A 17,863-nucleotide genomic window follows, 5' to 3' on the forward strand; every position below is an offset into this window, starting at 1 on the left:
CAGCCACGCTAGTTTTCTTGCATTTGCAGTTTTCATGGTGCATCTTTTTCCAGATTTTACTATAAGCACATTTTTGTGAAAGCAAAAACAAATAAACATAAAGCACATAGCAGAAACTCATAATTTTGTTACTTTCAAAAGATAAATACAAAGAGAAGTCTAATTAATAGATTTCTATTTAGTTTTGCATGGGTAATTGATTGTTTTAGGCAAATTTCCTTATTTGATGATTCTTCACTGTTGCTGTCTCTTTCTGTAATAGTCCATTGTTGTTAGCTCCTGTTCTATACATTTTTCACTTGTTTTTGAGATTTGCTGATAGGAAACTGTCATTTATAAATTTGGTATTATAGCTCTTGGAATCATTTCACTAATGCATGCTTTAAAAAATTCCCTTAAAAAGCATCACCAAACAACGATAAATAATGAAGTTCAAAACACTTCAAATTTTGTCATAGATTTAAGTATTATATTTAAAAATAAAAGCTAAGTTAATGTTTAAAATTATCCTTTGGAATTTCCATTGTTATTGTTTAGAGAAAATAAAATTGAATTGTTTGAACTACGAGGTTGTTGAGAAAAAAAGAAAAATAAGTAAGAGCTTTTTATCCAATGATAAATATGTATGTCAACTACATCAGCTTGTAAATTATATTGATGCTCAAATAAACAGTTCTCTGATTTGAACTAATCTAACTTTATTGTTAGAGTCACATCATTGTGTGAGCATACTTTTTAACATTTATCCAACTTTTTAAAAAATGCCTTATTACTCAAGAAACTTGCTAAGTACATTCCCAGTACTCATTTGCTAAAATACAGATTTAAAAAGCAAGAGTGTTAAATGGAGGAGTGATACAAACATCCTTGGATAAACATTCTTATTAGCTCTTATCTTACTAGAAACTACTCACTGAACCTAAAATCACTTCCCAGTAGACTCTTGCTTGGTTGTCATACAGTAAAAACAAATGTTATAATAAGAGAATAACAGAAAAAGAACAGAGAAAAATGAAAGGAAATGTAACAGAAAATATTTCTGTAGATATCACATTAAATATTTCTTCTTTTAGAGATAATGGTATTATGTGAACAAATTAACGAAATAGGGAGAAAAAATTTATGTCATTCTCCCTTGCTATAGTCACTTTTTAAAAATACTAATACTAAAAAATAAAATAACGGAGTTCCTGGTGTGGCTCAGCGGGTAACGAGCCCAACTGGTATCCGCGAGGACGTAGGATCGAGTCCTGGACTTGCTCAGTGGGTTAAGGATCTGGTGTTGCCATGAGCTGTGGTGTAGGTCAAAGATGGGGCTCAGAACCCGCAATACTGTGGTTGTGGTGGAGGCCAGCAGGTGTAGCTCTGACTAGACCCCTCGTACGGGAACCTCCACATGCTGCTAGTGTGGCCCTAAAAAGACAAAAATAAATAAATACATAAACAAATAAAAATAAAAAATAAATAAAATAACAATAGAATTTCTTTTAGGCCAAAGCCAATCTTTTCCTTTTCCATTTTTTTTTTAAATAAAGAAGTTGATATTTGGGGGTTGTAATAGCAACTAACTTCCAAAGAAGGGGAAATGAAATAAAGAGTGTGAAAGTTCATTCAGATTATTCACATTTGATCCATCTCAAAATTAACATCTAAGAGGTCATCGGAGCACCATTAGGAAAAATCTCAAGTAAGAGTGTTTTCTAGTGTGGTATGCCAAACTCATTAATTACTGTTATCTTAAAAATATAATAATTTGGACCCTTTGCAGTTAAAAATTATCTGTATGAAATGGTAGACTACTATGCATTATAAAAATAAGTTAATAGAAATAAACACCATTTTTCTACATTAAAAAGGTATTAATCTAAAAAATTAGTTTGAATTAAATTTAGTAATGAAATTGAATTACTGGCTTAGAGAATATTTCAATTTTCTTTAAAGGTATCTAATATCAATATCTTATTACTAGAACAGTTGTCTGTGCTAATGAGACAATAACATTGTTTTCCTTGCCAACCATAAAGAATAAGACCCCCCCGCTCTCTGAATGGGCTTAACAAACAGAGGTAATTATTGCTCATTTACACACAAGTTTCAAATATCAATTCTCTTTAGTTCCTTCAAATAGTCTTTAATGAAGAAAAACAGATGGAAACATAAAACCATCTCAATATATTCTCAATATTGACTCTATAGTGGATATCACTGAATATTTTTAAATGATAAAATGAAAAACTCTAAGAAAGACCCTTGACTATTCCTGTCAGTTCCTACTTTCCTTCCACTTGTATTGATTTTTAAAACAAAATCTAAGCCAAAAAAAAGAGATAGAAAGCAGAACAGTTGAATGTTAAAGACTTTAAGTTTAATACCTCAATATAACAGATGTTACTAAGTTTGCCTTATTCAATGAGGTTCAGACTACATGTCAAGCAAAAGGTCAGGGAGACCTGACAAGTGCAGAAAAACATGCTTATGCTGTTAGTATGAACCATATAGTCATACACACAGTGGTGTGTCGGTCAATATTTAGCAATGGCTTACCAAAAATTCAAAGCCCTACCTTGTACTGTTTACCAATTTCTGTGGCGTAATATTCCCAGGTGATTGATTTCAAGTGACCAAAGTGACGTAAATGGGTCTACACCTGGGAAATCTGCACGATAGCTCTTTTATAGTATTTCCACATCCAATAGATGTAAATAAGCTCACAAGTATAGTTAATAGTAACGTAAATGGGAACTGTAGAGTTTTTGAGTACGGATTATCCTTTTAAATATATAATTTGTTTCATTATAAGTGTGTGTAATTTAATTTTTTATGCCTGAACTTAACTGCCTGCTCATAAAATTCCTGAAAGTCTAACCTTGATCAAGTATAAGCATACCACTCCTCTACACCATTGCACAGATTCTAGACACAAAGTCCACCCCAGGGATATAAACTGGAATAGGATGCAGAGATCTCTTCCAGTTTTTACTTTCACAGCTGATACAAATGCACGACTGGACGCCTCCAGGAGTGTACGGCAGTCATTTCTCTTAAATTTTCTTGCCTCTCCCTGATTCTATTTGGGCCTCTAGTGGTAGCTGCTGGTGTTATTATCAGCGTTAGAAAAGGGCACATCAGTGATCATCATTGGAAAGGAGCCGTAATACTCTCCATACTAAACAGTTACATTGCTCTGTTGTCACACTATTAATATTCCTTATCAATAAAAAGAAATCAAATGAATGACAATAGAATATAATAAAAAGCCACTGAATTGGAAGTCAGAAACCTCAGGCTGTTGTCCTGAATTCAGAGGAAAGTCATTTAAAATTTTTGTCCCCTTACTTTACATCCCTGAAATAATACTGGTATACTTTTTATAGAAATCCTCCAAAGAAAATAACTGGTATAATTATAAAAAGAAAACCATAACATACTTGAATTCTAAAGAATGGCTCATTCTTGGACATAAAGATGAAAGACCCCTGTGCATTTGCCTGAATAGCTCATTCTCTAACTGAGCACAGGCTGCAAGAGGGCAGCTCTGTTCATTGGGCAAAATCTGTCAAACAATCAGATTAAATTTCACCCAATTAATTATTATTGGGACAAAAGTGACTAAATAAATGACCTTTACTGTTACCATATAGAGTCTCAGTATCATTAAGTTCCAGTTAATAAGTCTGCCAATAGTTTTTATAATAATATGTAATTTAACAGCTGATGCCCATTTCTCTTTATCTGACTTTCCCCAGGCTTGGTATCAGTTTATTATTTTTTAATTCCTTTGCAGAATCTTAGAATTTTGACTTGAAGAGTACCTTATAAACCACAATTAAAACACCCTTCATCTGACATATGAGACAACCTTAGTTACAAGAGGATACATGACACTGCCCAGTGTTCTTCAGCTAATTACTGATAGAAGGAGGGACTAACCCGGTCGACCGAGCTCACTATCCACCAGCACTGACAGATATGAATCTCGGAGTAAACCATTACCTCTTGGAGAACTCTCTTCATCTTCAGTAGTAATGTCTTGACAGCTGTGCAGTCCTGTAACATCAGCCTGAATGGCAGAGAATCCATGCCTCCATTTTCTTCTACACCTGGCAGGGGCCAGTCTGCAGAGGGACTGCTGGGCATTCGGCTGATATGGGGACACCTGGCCTCCTGATCCGTGTCTTTTGTTAATTTCAGGGAAAGGTTCCTAACAAGAAAAAACATGACCAAAAATTACGATGTAGCATATTCAGAGCATTATTTTCCAAGCTATTGATCAATGTCAGTAGTGAGCTGGAAGAAATTCCCTTGTGACTCTCTCATTATTTCCTCATATTAGTCTTTGAAAAGGCTGAAACCTTTTGTCACAATTATGAAATGGCTCAATTTGATATTAAGTGGTTAAGATTCAAAGATAATCACTGTTTTAGAATGTGATTTTTTTCCTCCTCAACCAGAACTTCATTTTTAAATGGTAACAACGTGTTTACACTTCTTTAACTCTTTTGAAAATGTTGAAAATCAAAAGAAATCACTGAAAGAGAAATTTCATATAGAGATTTTCTGAAAATTAAAAATTAACTGGAAAGAAAATATCAAGAAGCCCAAACTTAGGATTGTTTTATTTTGGTAATTATTTTATTTTGGTAATTATTATTTTAAATTACTAAATCAATCAATGACCACTTTATGGATAAAGAAAGACCAGTATGCACAGGACTTTATGTTAAAATAGTGGAATAAATGTAGGATGCATAATTCCATGTACAACTAGCATGCTTATCAAATAATCATTAATTTTTTTTTTTTTTTTTTTGCCTTTCTGTCTTCTTAGGGCTGCACCTGCAGCATATGGAGGTTTCCAGGCTAGGGGTTGAATCGTAGATGTAGCTGCCAGCCTACACCAGAGGCATAGCAATACGGGATCCGAGCCACATCTGCAACCTACACCACAGCTAATGGCGCCAGATCCTTAACCCACTGAGCAAGGTGAGGGATCAAACCTGCGTCCTCATGGAGGCTAATTGGGTTTGTTAACCTCTGAGCCATGACATGAACCCCTAAATTTTTAGCATAGTAATGTGTGGCAAAACAATATTTATTTTGTTCTACTTGATAATCAACAATTAAAGCAATGCATTTTGAAAATAATTGAGCATGCTTATATTAAGGGTGTATGTAAAGAAAAGGTATTAAGATTAATTATTTTCCAAATGCGCCTATGAGGCAGATAGAAAAATAATATGAAAAGAGGAACCTACAAGAAGTTCCCATCGTGGTGCAGGGGAAATGAATCAGACTAAGAACAATGAGGTTGTGGGTTTGATCCCTGGCCTTGCTCAGTGGGTTAAGGATCCAGAATTGCCCTGAGATGGAGTGTAGGTCACAGACGCGGCTTGGATCCCGAGTTGCTGTGACTGTGGCGTAGGCCAGTGGCTACAGCTCTTATCGGACCCCTGGCCTAGGAACCTCCTTACTCCTTAGGCCACAAGTGTGACCCTAAAAAGACAAAAAGACAAAAAAAAAGAGAGAGACACCTACAAAATGATCATTTTTCATGTTTGTCTAAATTTATTTCCATTCATTAAAACCAAGGGTTATATACAATAATGATAATATTATAACATAGCTCAGGATATTTATGAAACAATAGTTTAGGACTTATGCTCACTTTCAGTAGACTTCGTGTATATTGTTTCCTGAATTATTTGATAAGATCACTTGGCAACCTAAATAGAGAAAAATCAAAGCTTGCCTTGGACCCTGACACGAAGGTCAAAGATGCAAAGAAGAAAAAATATGTTCTTGGTTAATTTTATCCAAATCTGATTACTCACAAATAGTATATTTTAATTTATTAAAGAGTTGAATAATTAATACAGAAAATGTTTTTGGATCACACATTTACTTGTCTTCATGTGTCTATTCACCGATCACAATTGTCCTCGGAGGTGGACAATAAGATACTAATTACTATCTCAAATTTACATTTTGATGAAATAATAAATAAACAGCTAGAGCTAACATGTTTTGGGGATTGACTATGGGCCAGGTACAGTGTTAACCACTCTGTGTGTTAATTTATTCAAACCTTGAAGAAAACCAAGAGGTGGGTATAACGAGTATCTTCATTTTACATATGAGGAAAACATGCCCAAATAAGTAACTTTTCTCAAAGTTAAATAGCTATTACAAAGTAGATCTGAGATAAACCAACAGAAGCACATAAGCAAGATAAGATTTTTTTCTTTACTAACCAGATAATGTGCATATATGTATATGTGTGTGTGTGTGTGCATAATAAATGAATCTGAAGTAGTCCTATAAGGTCTTCACATATATAAACCATTTAATACTCGTACAATTCTTTGAGGTTTTATAATCTCCATTTCACAGCTGAGGGATTTGAGTCTCAAAGCGGTTAAGTTACACGTTGATGGCAAAACAGCAAAAACAGGACAGAGCTGAGATGTGAATGCAAACCGTACACTTGAGCTTTAAATCACTACAAGATTTTGCATCTCACGTAAAAAATAAGCAAGCAAATGAACAAAAACAAACACTGAAAAAGCAAAACATACCTACAATTACACAATGAATTATTTATAGTTTCACTCTTAAAATATATTTTCTCTGATATGCCAGACTCATTTTAATTATACAGAACTTGTAGTAAACTATACAATCATTTTTAAAGGTTTTTATTTTATTTTAGTGGCTTCTATGCTAAGTCCTCTAAGACCAATAAGAGGAAAATGTAAAAAAATTAGAATTCATAGTATGTGTAACAGAGTTTTAGTTATAAATGAGTTTTCAAAGATTTATCAGGTTTAAGTAGTGAATTAGCCTGGTGTCTGGCACATATTAGGCTGATGCAATAAATAATTCTATAATTGAAATTGAATAAATGAATACAATGATGAGTGAATGAACAAAACATAATTCTTGGTAATGATGTATGAATACCACTCTCATTTGTACACAGACATTTTTCTGAAAAGGTGAACTGTTATGTATCACAGGGCTGTACCCACTGTTCCAAATTTCCTAGCACTCTCACAGTAAAATAATTAAACTAACAGTTTTATAATTCCATTTAATTAGATTGCTGTTTCTTTGAACCTGTTTGTCCAATCATATATCTAAACATCAACACACACTGAAAAAGCCTTCAGAAACTGCACCACTGTAAAGTTCTATGACAAATTCAGGAAATTACTGAGGTTCTGAGGATTAAGATTTAACAATTACACATCTAAGGATCACTGCCATTGCAGATAGTTAAAAACAGTCTATGTGCAAAAATGTATATAGAAGATAAAAGAGCCATTTGTTTTATACTTTAAAAGTTTGGGTCTATCCTTAATTCCAACAAGAGAGAATACTGGCTTTATTTCACAATTATGGAAAGCATTTACACTGAGCACAGCAGAGCAAGATGGTGGATGCTGCAGCGATTAAAAGGATTCCGTCATTGACCTCAAGAGGTCACCAAGATTATTAACTGCTTTGTAATTGATACCTAAAAATAACAATATTCTTTCCCATATGAAAACAAATCCATTTATCTTTAAATATTTTTTTCTAGATGAAAAATAGTGGACTATAATACCACAGTAATCAAAACCATTCCTTTTTTTTTACCCCCCCTGGCATACGGAAGCTCCTGGGCCAAGGATCGAATCCCTAACACAGCAGTGACTCAATTGCTGCAGTGACAGTGCTGGATCTTTAACTGATGGCACTACAAGAGAAATTCCTGAAAACCATTCTGAATTAGGTTGAGGCAGTTAGTTGAAATGGGCTATTAAACAGCTGCTATTCAGCGACACTGGCCTGTAGAGCCAGCTTGTTCTATATTTATGGCACTTATATTTCTGAGTGATTGGTACCTGGGGTTTACAACTGTTAATTATTTTGAATATCAATGTTTTCCAGAATAGTGTCGCTGGAAAATTCACCTAAAAAATATAACCCTGTAATTGATGAGAAAAGGAGAGAATTCTCTAACATGGAGTGAGAGTTTCCTCTAGCACGGACACCCATAACAAGGCCAGGAGGGTAGAGCCAGGTTCAGGTGCTCTCCTGTTCCTGCATTAGCAGGGCCCATGAGATAATAAAATTTATGCACTTTGGGATATATAGCTCTCTGTCTGCCAACACTATGAATTACTCTTGTTTCAGAAAACTGAAAAAATGTGCTTTAGATCAAAAAAGACAGTCCCTTAACTCCACACACACGCCCGCGCATGCGCACACACACACACGCACACACAAAGGATAAGATATTGAGGCTGATACAGTGATTCATTAATCATCATAACTACTGCAAACAAAAACAAAGACATCGTATTCTCCCCTGAGCACATCCATATCCACTTTACCCTCTCTGTGCCAACACTAGGAATCTTTGGTAGAACTGCTGAGTAATATTTACACCTGCCTTGTTGCTTATAAATGCCAACCAAGTCTTTATAATTGAAAATGCAGTAAAATTTAGAGAAAGTCAAATTGAGACTTATGGGCCTTTTTCAGTTTGTAAGTTTTAAATAATAAAGCTTTTGAGTAAAATTAGGAAAACTCATCAATGTTACATTAAATATATTCTTGAAAGTTTCAACTTGAGAAACATGAGAGTTTCAACTGGTATTTAAAACATTTGGCTTTTGCAGTCACATAGTGAATTGGCTCTGTGCTTCAGTCACTGAGATCTTTTGTGTGAAAGTGATTTTCTACCGAGCTAATCTAAAAGTTCTGCAGCAATTCTATTTTTAGTACGACAGACAAGTTTAATGGGAAAATATACATCTTGACATAAACTACAGGGTGATTAAAGAATGTTCCTCATCAGGAAGATAAAATAAAAATAGTTTCTTGATTTTGTTCTCATCTTGGTTATAACTAGCACAAACAATTTGATAGTGAGAAATTTTCTTCCCACCCACATGTATTCTTCAGATCACTGAAAATTTCCCATTGGCCCAAATGACCAACAAAAATACAAGATGGTGTCAGTTGCAAAAGATTGATGGTCTTACCTGTGATAGGTGCTACTCCTTATTTAGTGTACTGACATAAATATCTATTGTCATAAGGGATCTCAATGATATATACTTTACAAAGTGGCTATGTTTCTGAACTGGATTTCCAAGGAATGAATAGTAAAATCATCTCTATTTGTCCAGCATAATAAACAGGCATATGCATACAACTGCCTTCCAAGCTTCACTAAATAGATTTAAAGAAATGATACTATATTTTTTAAAATACTTACTTTGGGAAACTTACTGTAATTTAAATTTCATTTTAAAAAGGGCCAGGTTATTTATGGTAAATTCAATCATAATTTTTAATAAATCTAAGACAAGCGAAAAGGGAGAAATCTATATTAATGAACTGGCATCTCTAAACCTAATAAAAACTGTTTAAGGAACTAACTACAAAAAAGCTTTGTTGACGAATAAACTATGTATTTTTCTCATGTTTTCTTTCAAAATATATTGCTTAACTGAAAGTGTCCCCTTAGAAAAATAGTTGTATCTAAAATTGCTTTATAATTGGATATTTAGCTGTATTTCTGGAAGGGATGAAACCAGCATCCATCCTTTACAGTTGTATAGTGGTTATAAGAACTTGTTAATGTTTTATATTTAGATATGAATTTACACCTGAGAAGGATTTCACTGCTAGCTGAATGGGTAGAAGAAAGGCAAGATATGGAGAAAGGCAAGACAAAATCCAAATATCTTAATACAACCAAAAAAGTTCTCCATAATTTGGCAACTGTTTGCCTCACTATACCTCATCTCATAACTACTACCTCTTGTTTTTTGCATTCTGATTACGCTGTCCTTCATTCAGGCCTTGAATTGTTCCAAACTCTTCCATCTTGCACCTGGAATTTTGCATATGTTCTATTTTCATGAAAAAGTGTTGCTTTACCTACCTTCAGATCTCACCTTAAAATATATTACATCTTCAAGGAAATCTCCTTTGAATCTGGGAACACACTGGACTAAGCTGTCCTACACTCTACTTCTTTTTCTAAATACAGTGAGATACTGGATAAATTACAACTACTTTTATTTTTAACATATTATAGTGTGGGAGGGAAAGAAAGAAAAATTCCCAGGTACCAAGGAACAAAATTCTAACATCAGTAATTACACAAGTTGCCACTGTGATGGTTTCAGGGTGTTGAACTTGGTTGCAGTCCATAAAAACAGAAGCTACAAGTTTTATACCTAAATAGATATAGGAAAGTATCAGCCAGTGACAAGCCTCATAGTACTGGGAGAAATGTGAATCCCAAACTTCAAAAAAGCCTCAAAAAAGCAATCTGATCTACTCATAAATTACTTGCCTGCTAGAATAACACTCTTTTTTTTTTTCTCTAAAGGAAGACAATGAAATACAGACTCTCAGAAATATGTCATCCACAATGTCTGGCAAATATTCAAATGAGTAGGCATGCAGAGAAGCAGAAAAACAACCCATAGACACTATGAATGACCCATGTTTTGGAATTAGCAGACAAGAACTTTAAGCAGCTTTGATAAATATGTTCAAAATCTGAAAAGAAAAAATGGGCATAATGAAGAGATAGTTATTCTCATCAGAGAAATGAAAACTATAAGAACAAAAACAAAATGGAAACTCTAGAATCAGTTGATGAGATTTCTGAGTAGAAAAAATTATTACAGCAGACATTGTTCGCCGCCTGTCCCCTACTCATTCATACCTCTTCTAGTGTCTTTAAAATAAAAGCAGACACAAAAACAAACAATTCCTATTTGTTCAAATGCTGGCTTTCCTATGGCTCCAAGAAATGACAGAAAATCTGGTAGGAGTCTTGAAGGAAGTATTTCCTTTCTGGCAAAAAGCGACACAGGAAAGCGATAACCGTGATGTCTTTGGATGTGTTTTAACTTGATACTGACTTGATATACTGCTCCGAACTATTGGTGTACTCTGCAGAAAAGGAAGAAACTCAGCTATAGGAAAACCAAAGAGCAACAAAACTGAAGAGACCTGCCTCCATAAAATGTTACTGTTTCTCTGAATTAACACTGGAGACTCCTATCTCTAGATTGCTTGTTAGACAAGATAACATAGGTTTGACTGTTTAATGAACTTTTTTTTGGCTGCACTCATGGCATTTGGAAGTTTCTGGACCAGGGAGCAAACTCTTGCCACAACAGTGGATCAAGCTGCAGTGACCTGAGCCACTGCAGTGACAAAGCCAGATCCTTAACCTACTAGCGCTACAAGGGGTCTCCTGTTTAATGAACTTTTGAGTTAGGTTTTTCTCTTACTTGAAGCCGAAAGCACTCTAATTAGTATCATGACTACAGAATATATTCCAATAAAGACATTAAACTTAGAAATAACAGTAGGATAACAATTAATTGTGTAAGTATAGACTGTATTTGAGGCTAGCCTGTTCAGAGGAAATAAAAATTGTGTTTCTTTTTCTTGCCCATTACTGTATCCACCAAACCTTGCACAAATGTACGAAATATGCATATCAAAACAAAAATCAAAATTAGTCCTAGAAAAAGCAGAGTGTTCCTCGAGTGTCCTAGAGTGCTCTAGATAACATTTACATTTTATATAGTAGGAACACAAACCTAAATTAATTTTCTCAGTGTCGCACAGCTAGAAAAGGTAAAGAATTCTGGTCTCCTGACTTCTAGGCCAGTGCTCTTTTCTCCACATTGTATCATCTTTTAATAGGCTTAAAATTTAAAATATACTTACATTTATCTATGCTGTTTTCACTGAAGCTGGAATAGTGATATAATTAGGTTACAATCTTAGCAAATACAATTAAATAGTAAGGACTCCTCCTCCCTAGAAAAGTTAGAATTTCCTTCTCCAAAATTTTCAGCAAAGTAGATATTCTATGAGTGCAAACCTGCTCATACAAATTTTGAGAGTATTTGTTTCGCCTTCGAAGGAAAAGCCAGTTGACTGTCTTCATTTAGCAACTTTCCTCTGCACCATTAATGCCATGCACACTTCTCCCTGCCATTCTCTACTTCGTTGTCACGTGTGATTTAAGATCTGGCTTAAAGATCATTTCATGATGAAAAATAATTAGAATTCATGAATGTTAAGATGAAAGTACAATAAAGCTCAGCAGAGAGTGACTCAAATTATTAAAAAGTCTCATGTGTGTGGATATACACCAAAATCTGTTGGTGCACATGTATACATTTTTCACTTTGCAATTACTCATTTAATTGTAGATTGTAAGTTTTAATTATGCTATGATTGAATAGTATAATTGGTTTTTTCTTCCCCCAGATCACTCAGGCTGTCAGAAAATTGAGGGCACAGAATTACCAAAAACATTTTATACAGATGGAGATAAAAGTTTTATTTATTGTCCCCTGATATTATAGAAGTGATTCAATTTAAAAATCTCATATGCTGGATGGTCTTCCTTTGTTTAACAGATTATCAAGCAAATATATTTTTTTTAATTTAAATTTCTCTTCTCTAGTCCTCCAGGCAATTCATCATATAAACATCATCAGTTCTCTGATGTGTTTGCACACTCCTATATTCAACATTTTCCTTATACATTTCTCTATTTTAGAGGTCAGGAAAATTCTCCCACCTTCTCATCCACCACTCCATGAAAGTGATTTTACTGGGAAAATACTGAATTATACAAGGAAAATGAATTAAAGTTAAGTAAAATGTGACCTTTGTGGAATAATTTTCTCACTATGATACCAAAGAGCTTTCTAAAATTGTTCAATTCCCCTATAATAAATTGTTATTAAATTTATCTTCAAATGCATTTATAGAGATAAAAATCATCTAAAAATGGTAAGAGTTTTACTATATTGTTTTATTTTAGTTAATGTCTATATGTATGTCCATATATATTCTATGTATATATTTAGATAGTTGGCATTTCTGTAGCTATATATATATATATTTTTTTTTATAGTTACCCATTAGGTGTACTTTCATATTATAATTAATTTGAAGTATTTTTAGTGAAGGAAACACCCAGGAGAATTAATTATTTTTAAAAGCAAATACAATTTTTTTTTGTCTTTTTGCTATTTCTTGGGCCGCTCCCGCGGCATATGGAGGTTCCCAGGCTAGGGGTCCAATCGGAGCTGTAGCCACCGGCCTACGCCAGAGCCACAGCAACGCGGGATCCGAGCCGTGTCTGCAACCTACACCACAGCTTACAGCAACGCCAGATCATCAACCCACTGAGCAAGGGCAGGAACTGAACCCTCAACCTCATGGTTCCTAGTCGGATTCGTTAACCACTGCACCAGGACGGGAACTCCCAAATATAAAATTTTTAAAGACACAAACTCTATCTCTAATATGACTTGCATTTTCTCTTTTTTATATACAAATTTATTTGATATAATAAGAGTTTCATATTTGTAGGGTAATAGAATCAATATGCTGAGAATCATCATTTTTGTAGATGTAAACTGTGTTTGTGAAAATAATTTTTTCCCCACTGCTACTTGTTACCTGCCTTCTTCTCTTCACTTCCAGGGCAATACCTCACAAAAGTACCAAGGTCTTGTTTTAGATCTGTATTACAAAGGAAATTTGATTAATCTTTTAGAACCAAACTACCACCATAAAACCCATCCTATTTTATTATCATATAATATATTTAGTACTTCATGTTATTGTTTGAAGAACTTACATGCAAAACTCTCCATTTATGACCATTTAAGGAATACACATATGGGTTTTTAAATATAATTTACAAAAATTATTAAAAACATTATTATATACTTGCAATAATTTGCATTATATCAAAAACTTCTTAAAAAAATACATGGAAGTCTTTAATTTGCTCCTAAGTATCTAAGTAACCTTTACAAAGTGTTTTACAAATAATAGCAGCTAGAGCAAATTAAAATAAAAATTCTGATATAATATATGCCACAGAAAATGTGATGAAAGGTATACAACCTACAGTTAATTAAATAGTTTTAAAGGTCTTTTCAATGAATTTCACGTTTGTTTTTTTTTTTTTAAATATTCAGGATCTGGCAATCTAAGTGTAACCAGTGTTAGCCATGAAAGAACATGGAAGTAGCAGTGTTTCAAACAGAAAATCAATTCTTGCTCTGTGACTTGACATAAAGACAATACCTAAAATTATTGGCATAATGCATAAAGCGAGGAAACTGTAAAACTTCCAATATTTTTGAAAACAAAAAGAGCTGGAGATTATTACTTTCAGTTAATCTTTAGAGCTGTAATATTTTAACAATTTGCAAAAGATTAGTAAAACTTACATCAAACTTATCAACCAAATTCCCCAGATTCAATTTTTGAGGTGAATAATAAGCTACTGTTTATATTCAGTTTCAACCAGAAAAACAAGATTTTCCTTATTACACAAAATCAAAGATTTCCATATATCTTAAAGATATTATATATCTTATTAGATATATATAAAGATACTATATATATCTTAAAAGATTTCCAAATATCATAAAGATATTTCCAAGTATCTTGACAAACTCACTCACGCACACAGACACATCATCTGGCTTACTTTGAAATATAAGAAGTCAGGGGCTGTATCTCCAGCCCACTGTGTCATATTCTTGTCTTGCTAGCAAACTAAATATGTATTGTGATAGCAGAGTGGGTCAGACATATCATGCTCACTGGCCATAACTGTCCCCACCATACATGTGAGTTTCCATATAAGTGGCCAGTGTACACTTATCCTTTAAGTCTGAATTAGTGTACCCGCTCTCCCAGGAAATCCTTTCCCATTCTTCCAGCAACCTCAGGCTTCTTCCTTTTTGTCCAGTTATACTAAAGAAGGTGAGACGCTCCTTCAGTGATCTCTATATTTCCAAGTTTCTGTGAAATACATTAATATATGGCAATTTCACATACACTAAACACATGCACTGAAAATTCTACCTTGTTAATCCTAAATAACAGGTTTACATGGCACAATTTCCCACAGAGAAGTTCTCAGATTTTTTGTACCAAGGCAAAACTATTTAAGGGAGCAAGTTCATTAGGGGTAGGTAGAGAAAGAAGAGAATGACATCAAGCAGAATTAAACAACAATAGTGACAGTAATAATAATAATAAAAACAACAACAATAATAATAGAAACTAGTTTGGAATAAGAATATAGATATCAAGTACCATTGTCCCTCAGTATCCACAGGAGATTGGTTTTAGGACCCAGGGTGGATATTAAAACCCCTGAATGCTCAACATGCTTAAGTTCCACAGTAAACCCTCCAAATCCATGGGTTCCACATCCCAGGATTCAGTCAACCCTGGTTCATGTACTGTTTGCAAACCCAAGTTGAGTGAATCCACAGATGTGAAACCCACAAGTATGCAGGGCCAACTATACAGTCATTGTAAAAAAAAAAAAAATCTATGTATAATAGATAAGCAAAGTTCAAACCCATGGTATTCAAGGGCCAACTGTAGTTGCACAAGAAAAAACTGCAATAAAATATTTCATGGCTTCTGGGTTTAAACCTAGGTCCTCCTGATAAGTGAGAAGATCGAGACTTAACAAGAGGTGATTCTTGTTCTTGGGGAGAATTATTTAATGTAACATAAAGGTATAGTGTAAGTACAATTGTTTGTGTGAGGAAAACCTCATTTTTAATAATATAGAAAACAATGTACAGTATCACACTTATCTTGAAGACCATTCCTACTAAATGAAAAATAAATAATTGTCCTAGTCAATAAGCAGTCCCAAAGCCCTAATTCTAGAAATTAAGTAGCTTTCAGAATCATGAATATGAAAGAGTTACAACTTTGTGCCTGGAGTAAGATTAAGAAAAATTAGAAAGTACCTGAGGATTAATTAACCGGTGATCAATAAGTAAGTATTGTTTTCTTCAATAACCATTTGTAACTATATTATAGTCACGACTATTTTATAACTATATTATATGGTATGATATAACTATATCATCTTTTAAGATATCGAATGGCCAATTATGATGTTTTATACTGTGATTAATACATTGTGAACATATTTCAGTTAAGAGATCATTGAGCTATCTCTCAGTTTGGATTACAAGGCCATAGTCCAAGTTTTTGATGGTCAGTTCAAATTGCAGCTGCAGTACCCAGTAAATATCCCTGCAAACCCAGTCCTATGATAGATTCCCCCTGTGTGATATAAAACAAAAGTATGGATTCTGGGACTAAAAATATAATTGCTTTTCATGTTTAATAAGACATTAATGATAAAATATGTTCAAAAAAGTTTAAGTCTAAGGAGCTCAGGCTTAGTATGAGCATAATAAACTGAAAAATCCTAGTAAAGAATCCTGCTATGTTTAAGACTGTATTTCCTACGTATTTATTCAGTTGTTCACTCTTTCGATAAGTACTTATTGAGCACTTGTAAAGTCTATTAATGTCCTGAGAAATTAGAACTAGGAAATATAGTAAACAGTTTCCTAGGAAGCTGTTTGGATGGTTTACTACAAAATTGTCTCAAAGAAGGTGCTGAATTTATTTTAAATTTCTATGTTAATGCTATAATAACAAACATGATTGTAAAAATATACTCTCAACATGTAAAGCCATCAAATGGTGCTAATTCTAAAAGTGTAATATCTTAGTAAACAGCAATAAACTTAGCCATGAAGAGAGAAGATAAAAAAGTGTCGATCTTTTTTTCTCTCTGAAACAGAGACCCACTGGACTTATAAATAACAGGCCAGATTATTTGTGTAAAGGAGGAGCATGTAACACGGTTTACACATAATTATACATCATAGAACTGTCAAGGTATAAATATCTGTTGCAAGAAACAAACAAAAAATCCTTGAGGCCACTAAGTGCATCTGAGGCTAGACCTTGAAAGGAGTGACATGAAGACAGAGTGTCATAGCTGAACTGATTTAAGCGATTCAGTTTAAAGTAGCTGAGCTACTTTCCATTATTCATCAGTATAGCACAAACATAGACAAATACTACAATCATACATATATAAACATGATATGTGGCTATAAATCACAAGGTTAGATAAGTCAGAAGCTGCAAAATGTTTTAGGTTTCGGTTGATGAATCTTTTCCCAATGCCTGTCTGGAAGACACAGGCGCTTAGATGGCTGGACTCTATCTTTGTCTCCAGTATTTTCCTCTTTGAATGTTATCTCCGTTTCTTTCTTTCTATGCTGAAGTGTTCTTGACATTTAAAACCAGATAACAGTGGGCGCTGGTGGCACAGGATGGTTTCTCTTTTACACAAGAAGCAGATACACAGATTGGTATCAATGTTCAATTGTCTTTGAAACAGAGATGAGAATGAAAAAGAAAATTCCCAGCCCTTTTCTTTAGGCAACCAAAGAAGAGCCGATAAAAGAAAACCTCCATTTTGCTCTTTCCTCTCCAGAGACAACTACCCATTTAAGGAAGGAAACAGGAAATAAAAAAAAAAAAAATCCTCAGAAAGAAATCAAGTTACAGTATTCCCAAAAGGACTGTATTAAGTTATTTTATATCTAATTTTTGATGCTTGGAAAAAAAAATATTTTCTTTAATGATCATTCTCGTCTCCTAAATTATGTCACATTTTAAGATATTTTAAGTTAATTATAATATTTATAATCTACAGAGGAGGACTCTAAGGTGCAGAGACTGAACAGGATGCAAATAGCAAAGCTGAGCTTTAAAAGCAATGATTTTGGCTCCAGAAATTGTGTCCTAACCCCTCTGCTCCCTCCAGAGATAGCTCCTTGGCAAAAATTCAATGACCTCAAAAGCCAGACTCTAAGGTCATAAATACATACTGATTGGAAAATATAAGCTAATCTTACCTCAGAGTAATTCCTATGATTATTTTTATTTCACCTTTCAT

At 33.9% G+C, this 17,863-nt stretch overlaps 1 protein-coding gene across 2 annotated transcripts in view; it reads right to left on the reverse strand.

Moving 5' to 3' along the window:
• Nucleotides 1-17,863, reverse strand: part of CCSER1 (coiled-coil serine rich protein 1) — an 823,961-nt gene that overhangs the window by 389,077 nt on the left and 417,021 nt on the right. For both annotated transcript variants that reach the window (XM_047798060.1, XM_047798062.1), the window contains exon 6: nucleotides 3,994-4,201. In XM_047798060.1, coding sequence (XP_047654016.1) covers nucleotides 3,994-4,201 — 208 coding nt within the window. The remainder of the gene's footprint in view (nucleotides 1-3,993; nucleotides 4,202-17,863) is intronic.

Source organism: Phacochoerus africanus, chromosome 10, assembly GCF_016906955.1.
Source record: "Phacochoerus africanus isolate WHEZ1 chromosome 10, ROS_Pafr_v1, whole genome shotgun sequence".
NCBI lineage: Eukaryota > Metazoa > Chordata > Mammalia > Artiodactyla > Suidae > Phacochoerus > Phacochoerus africanus.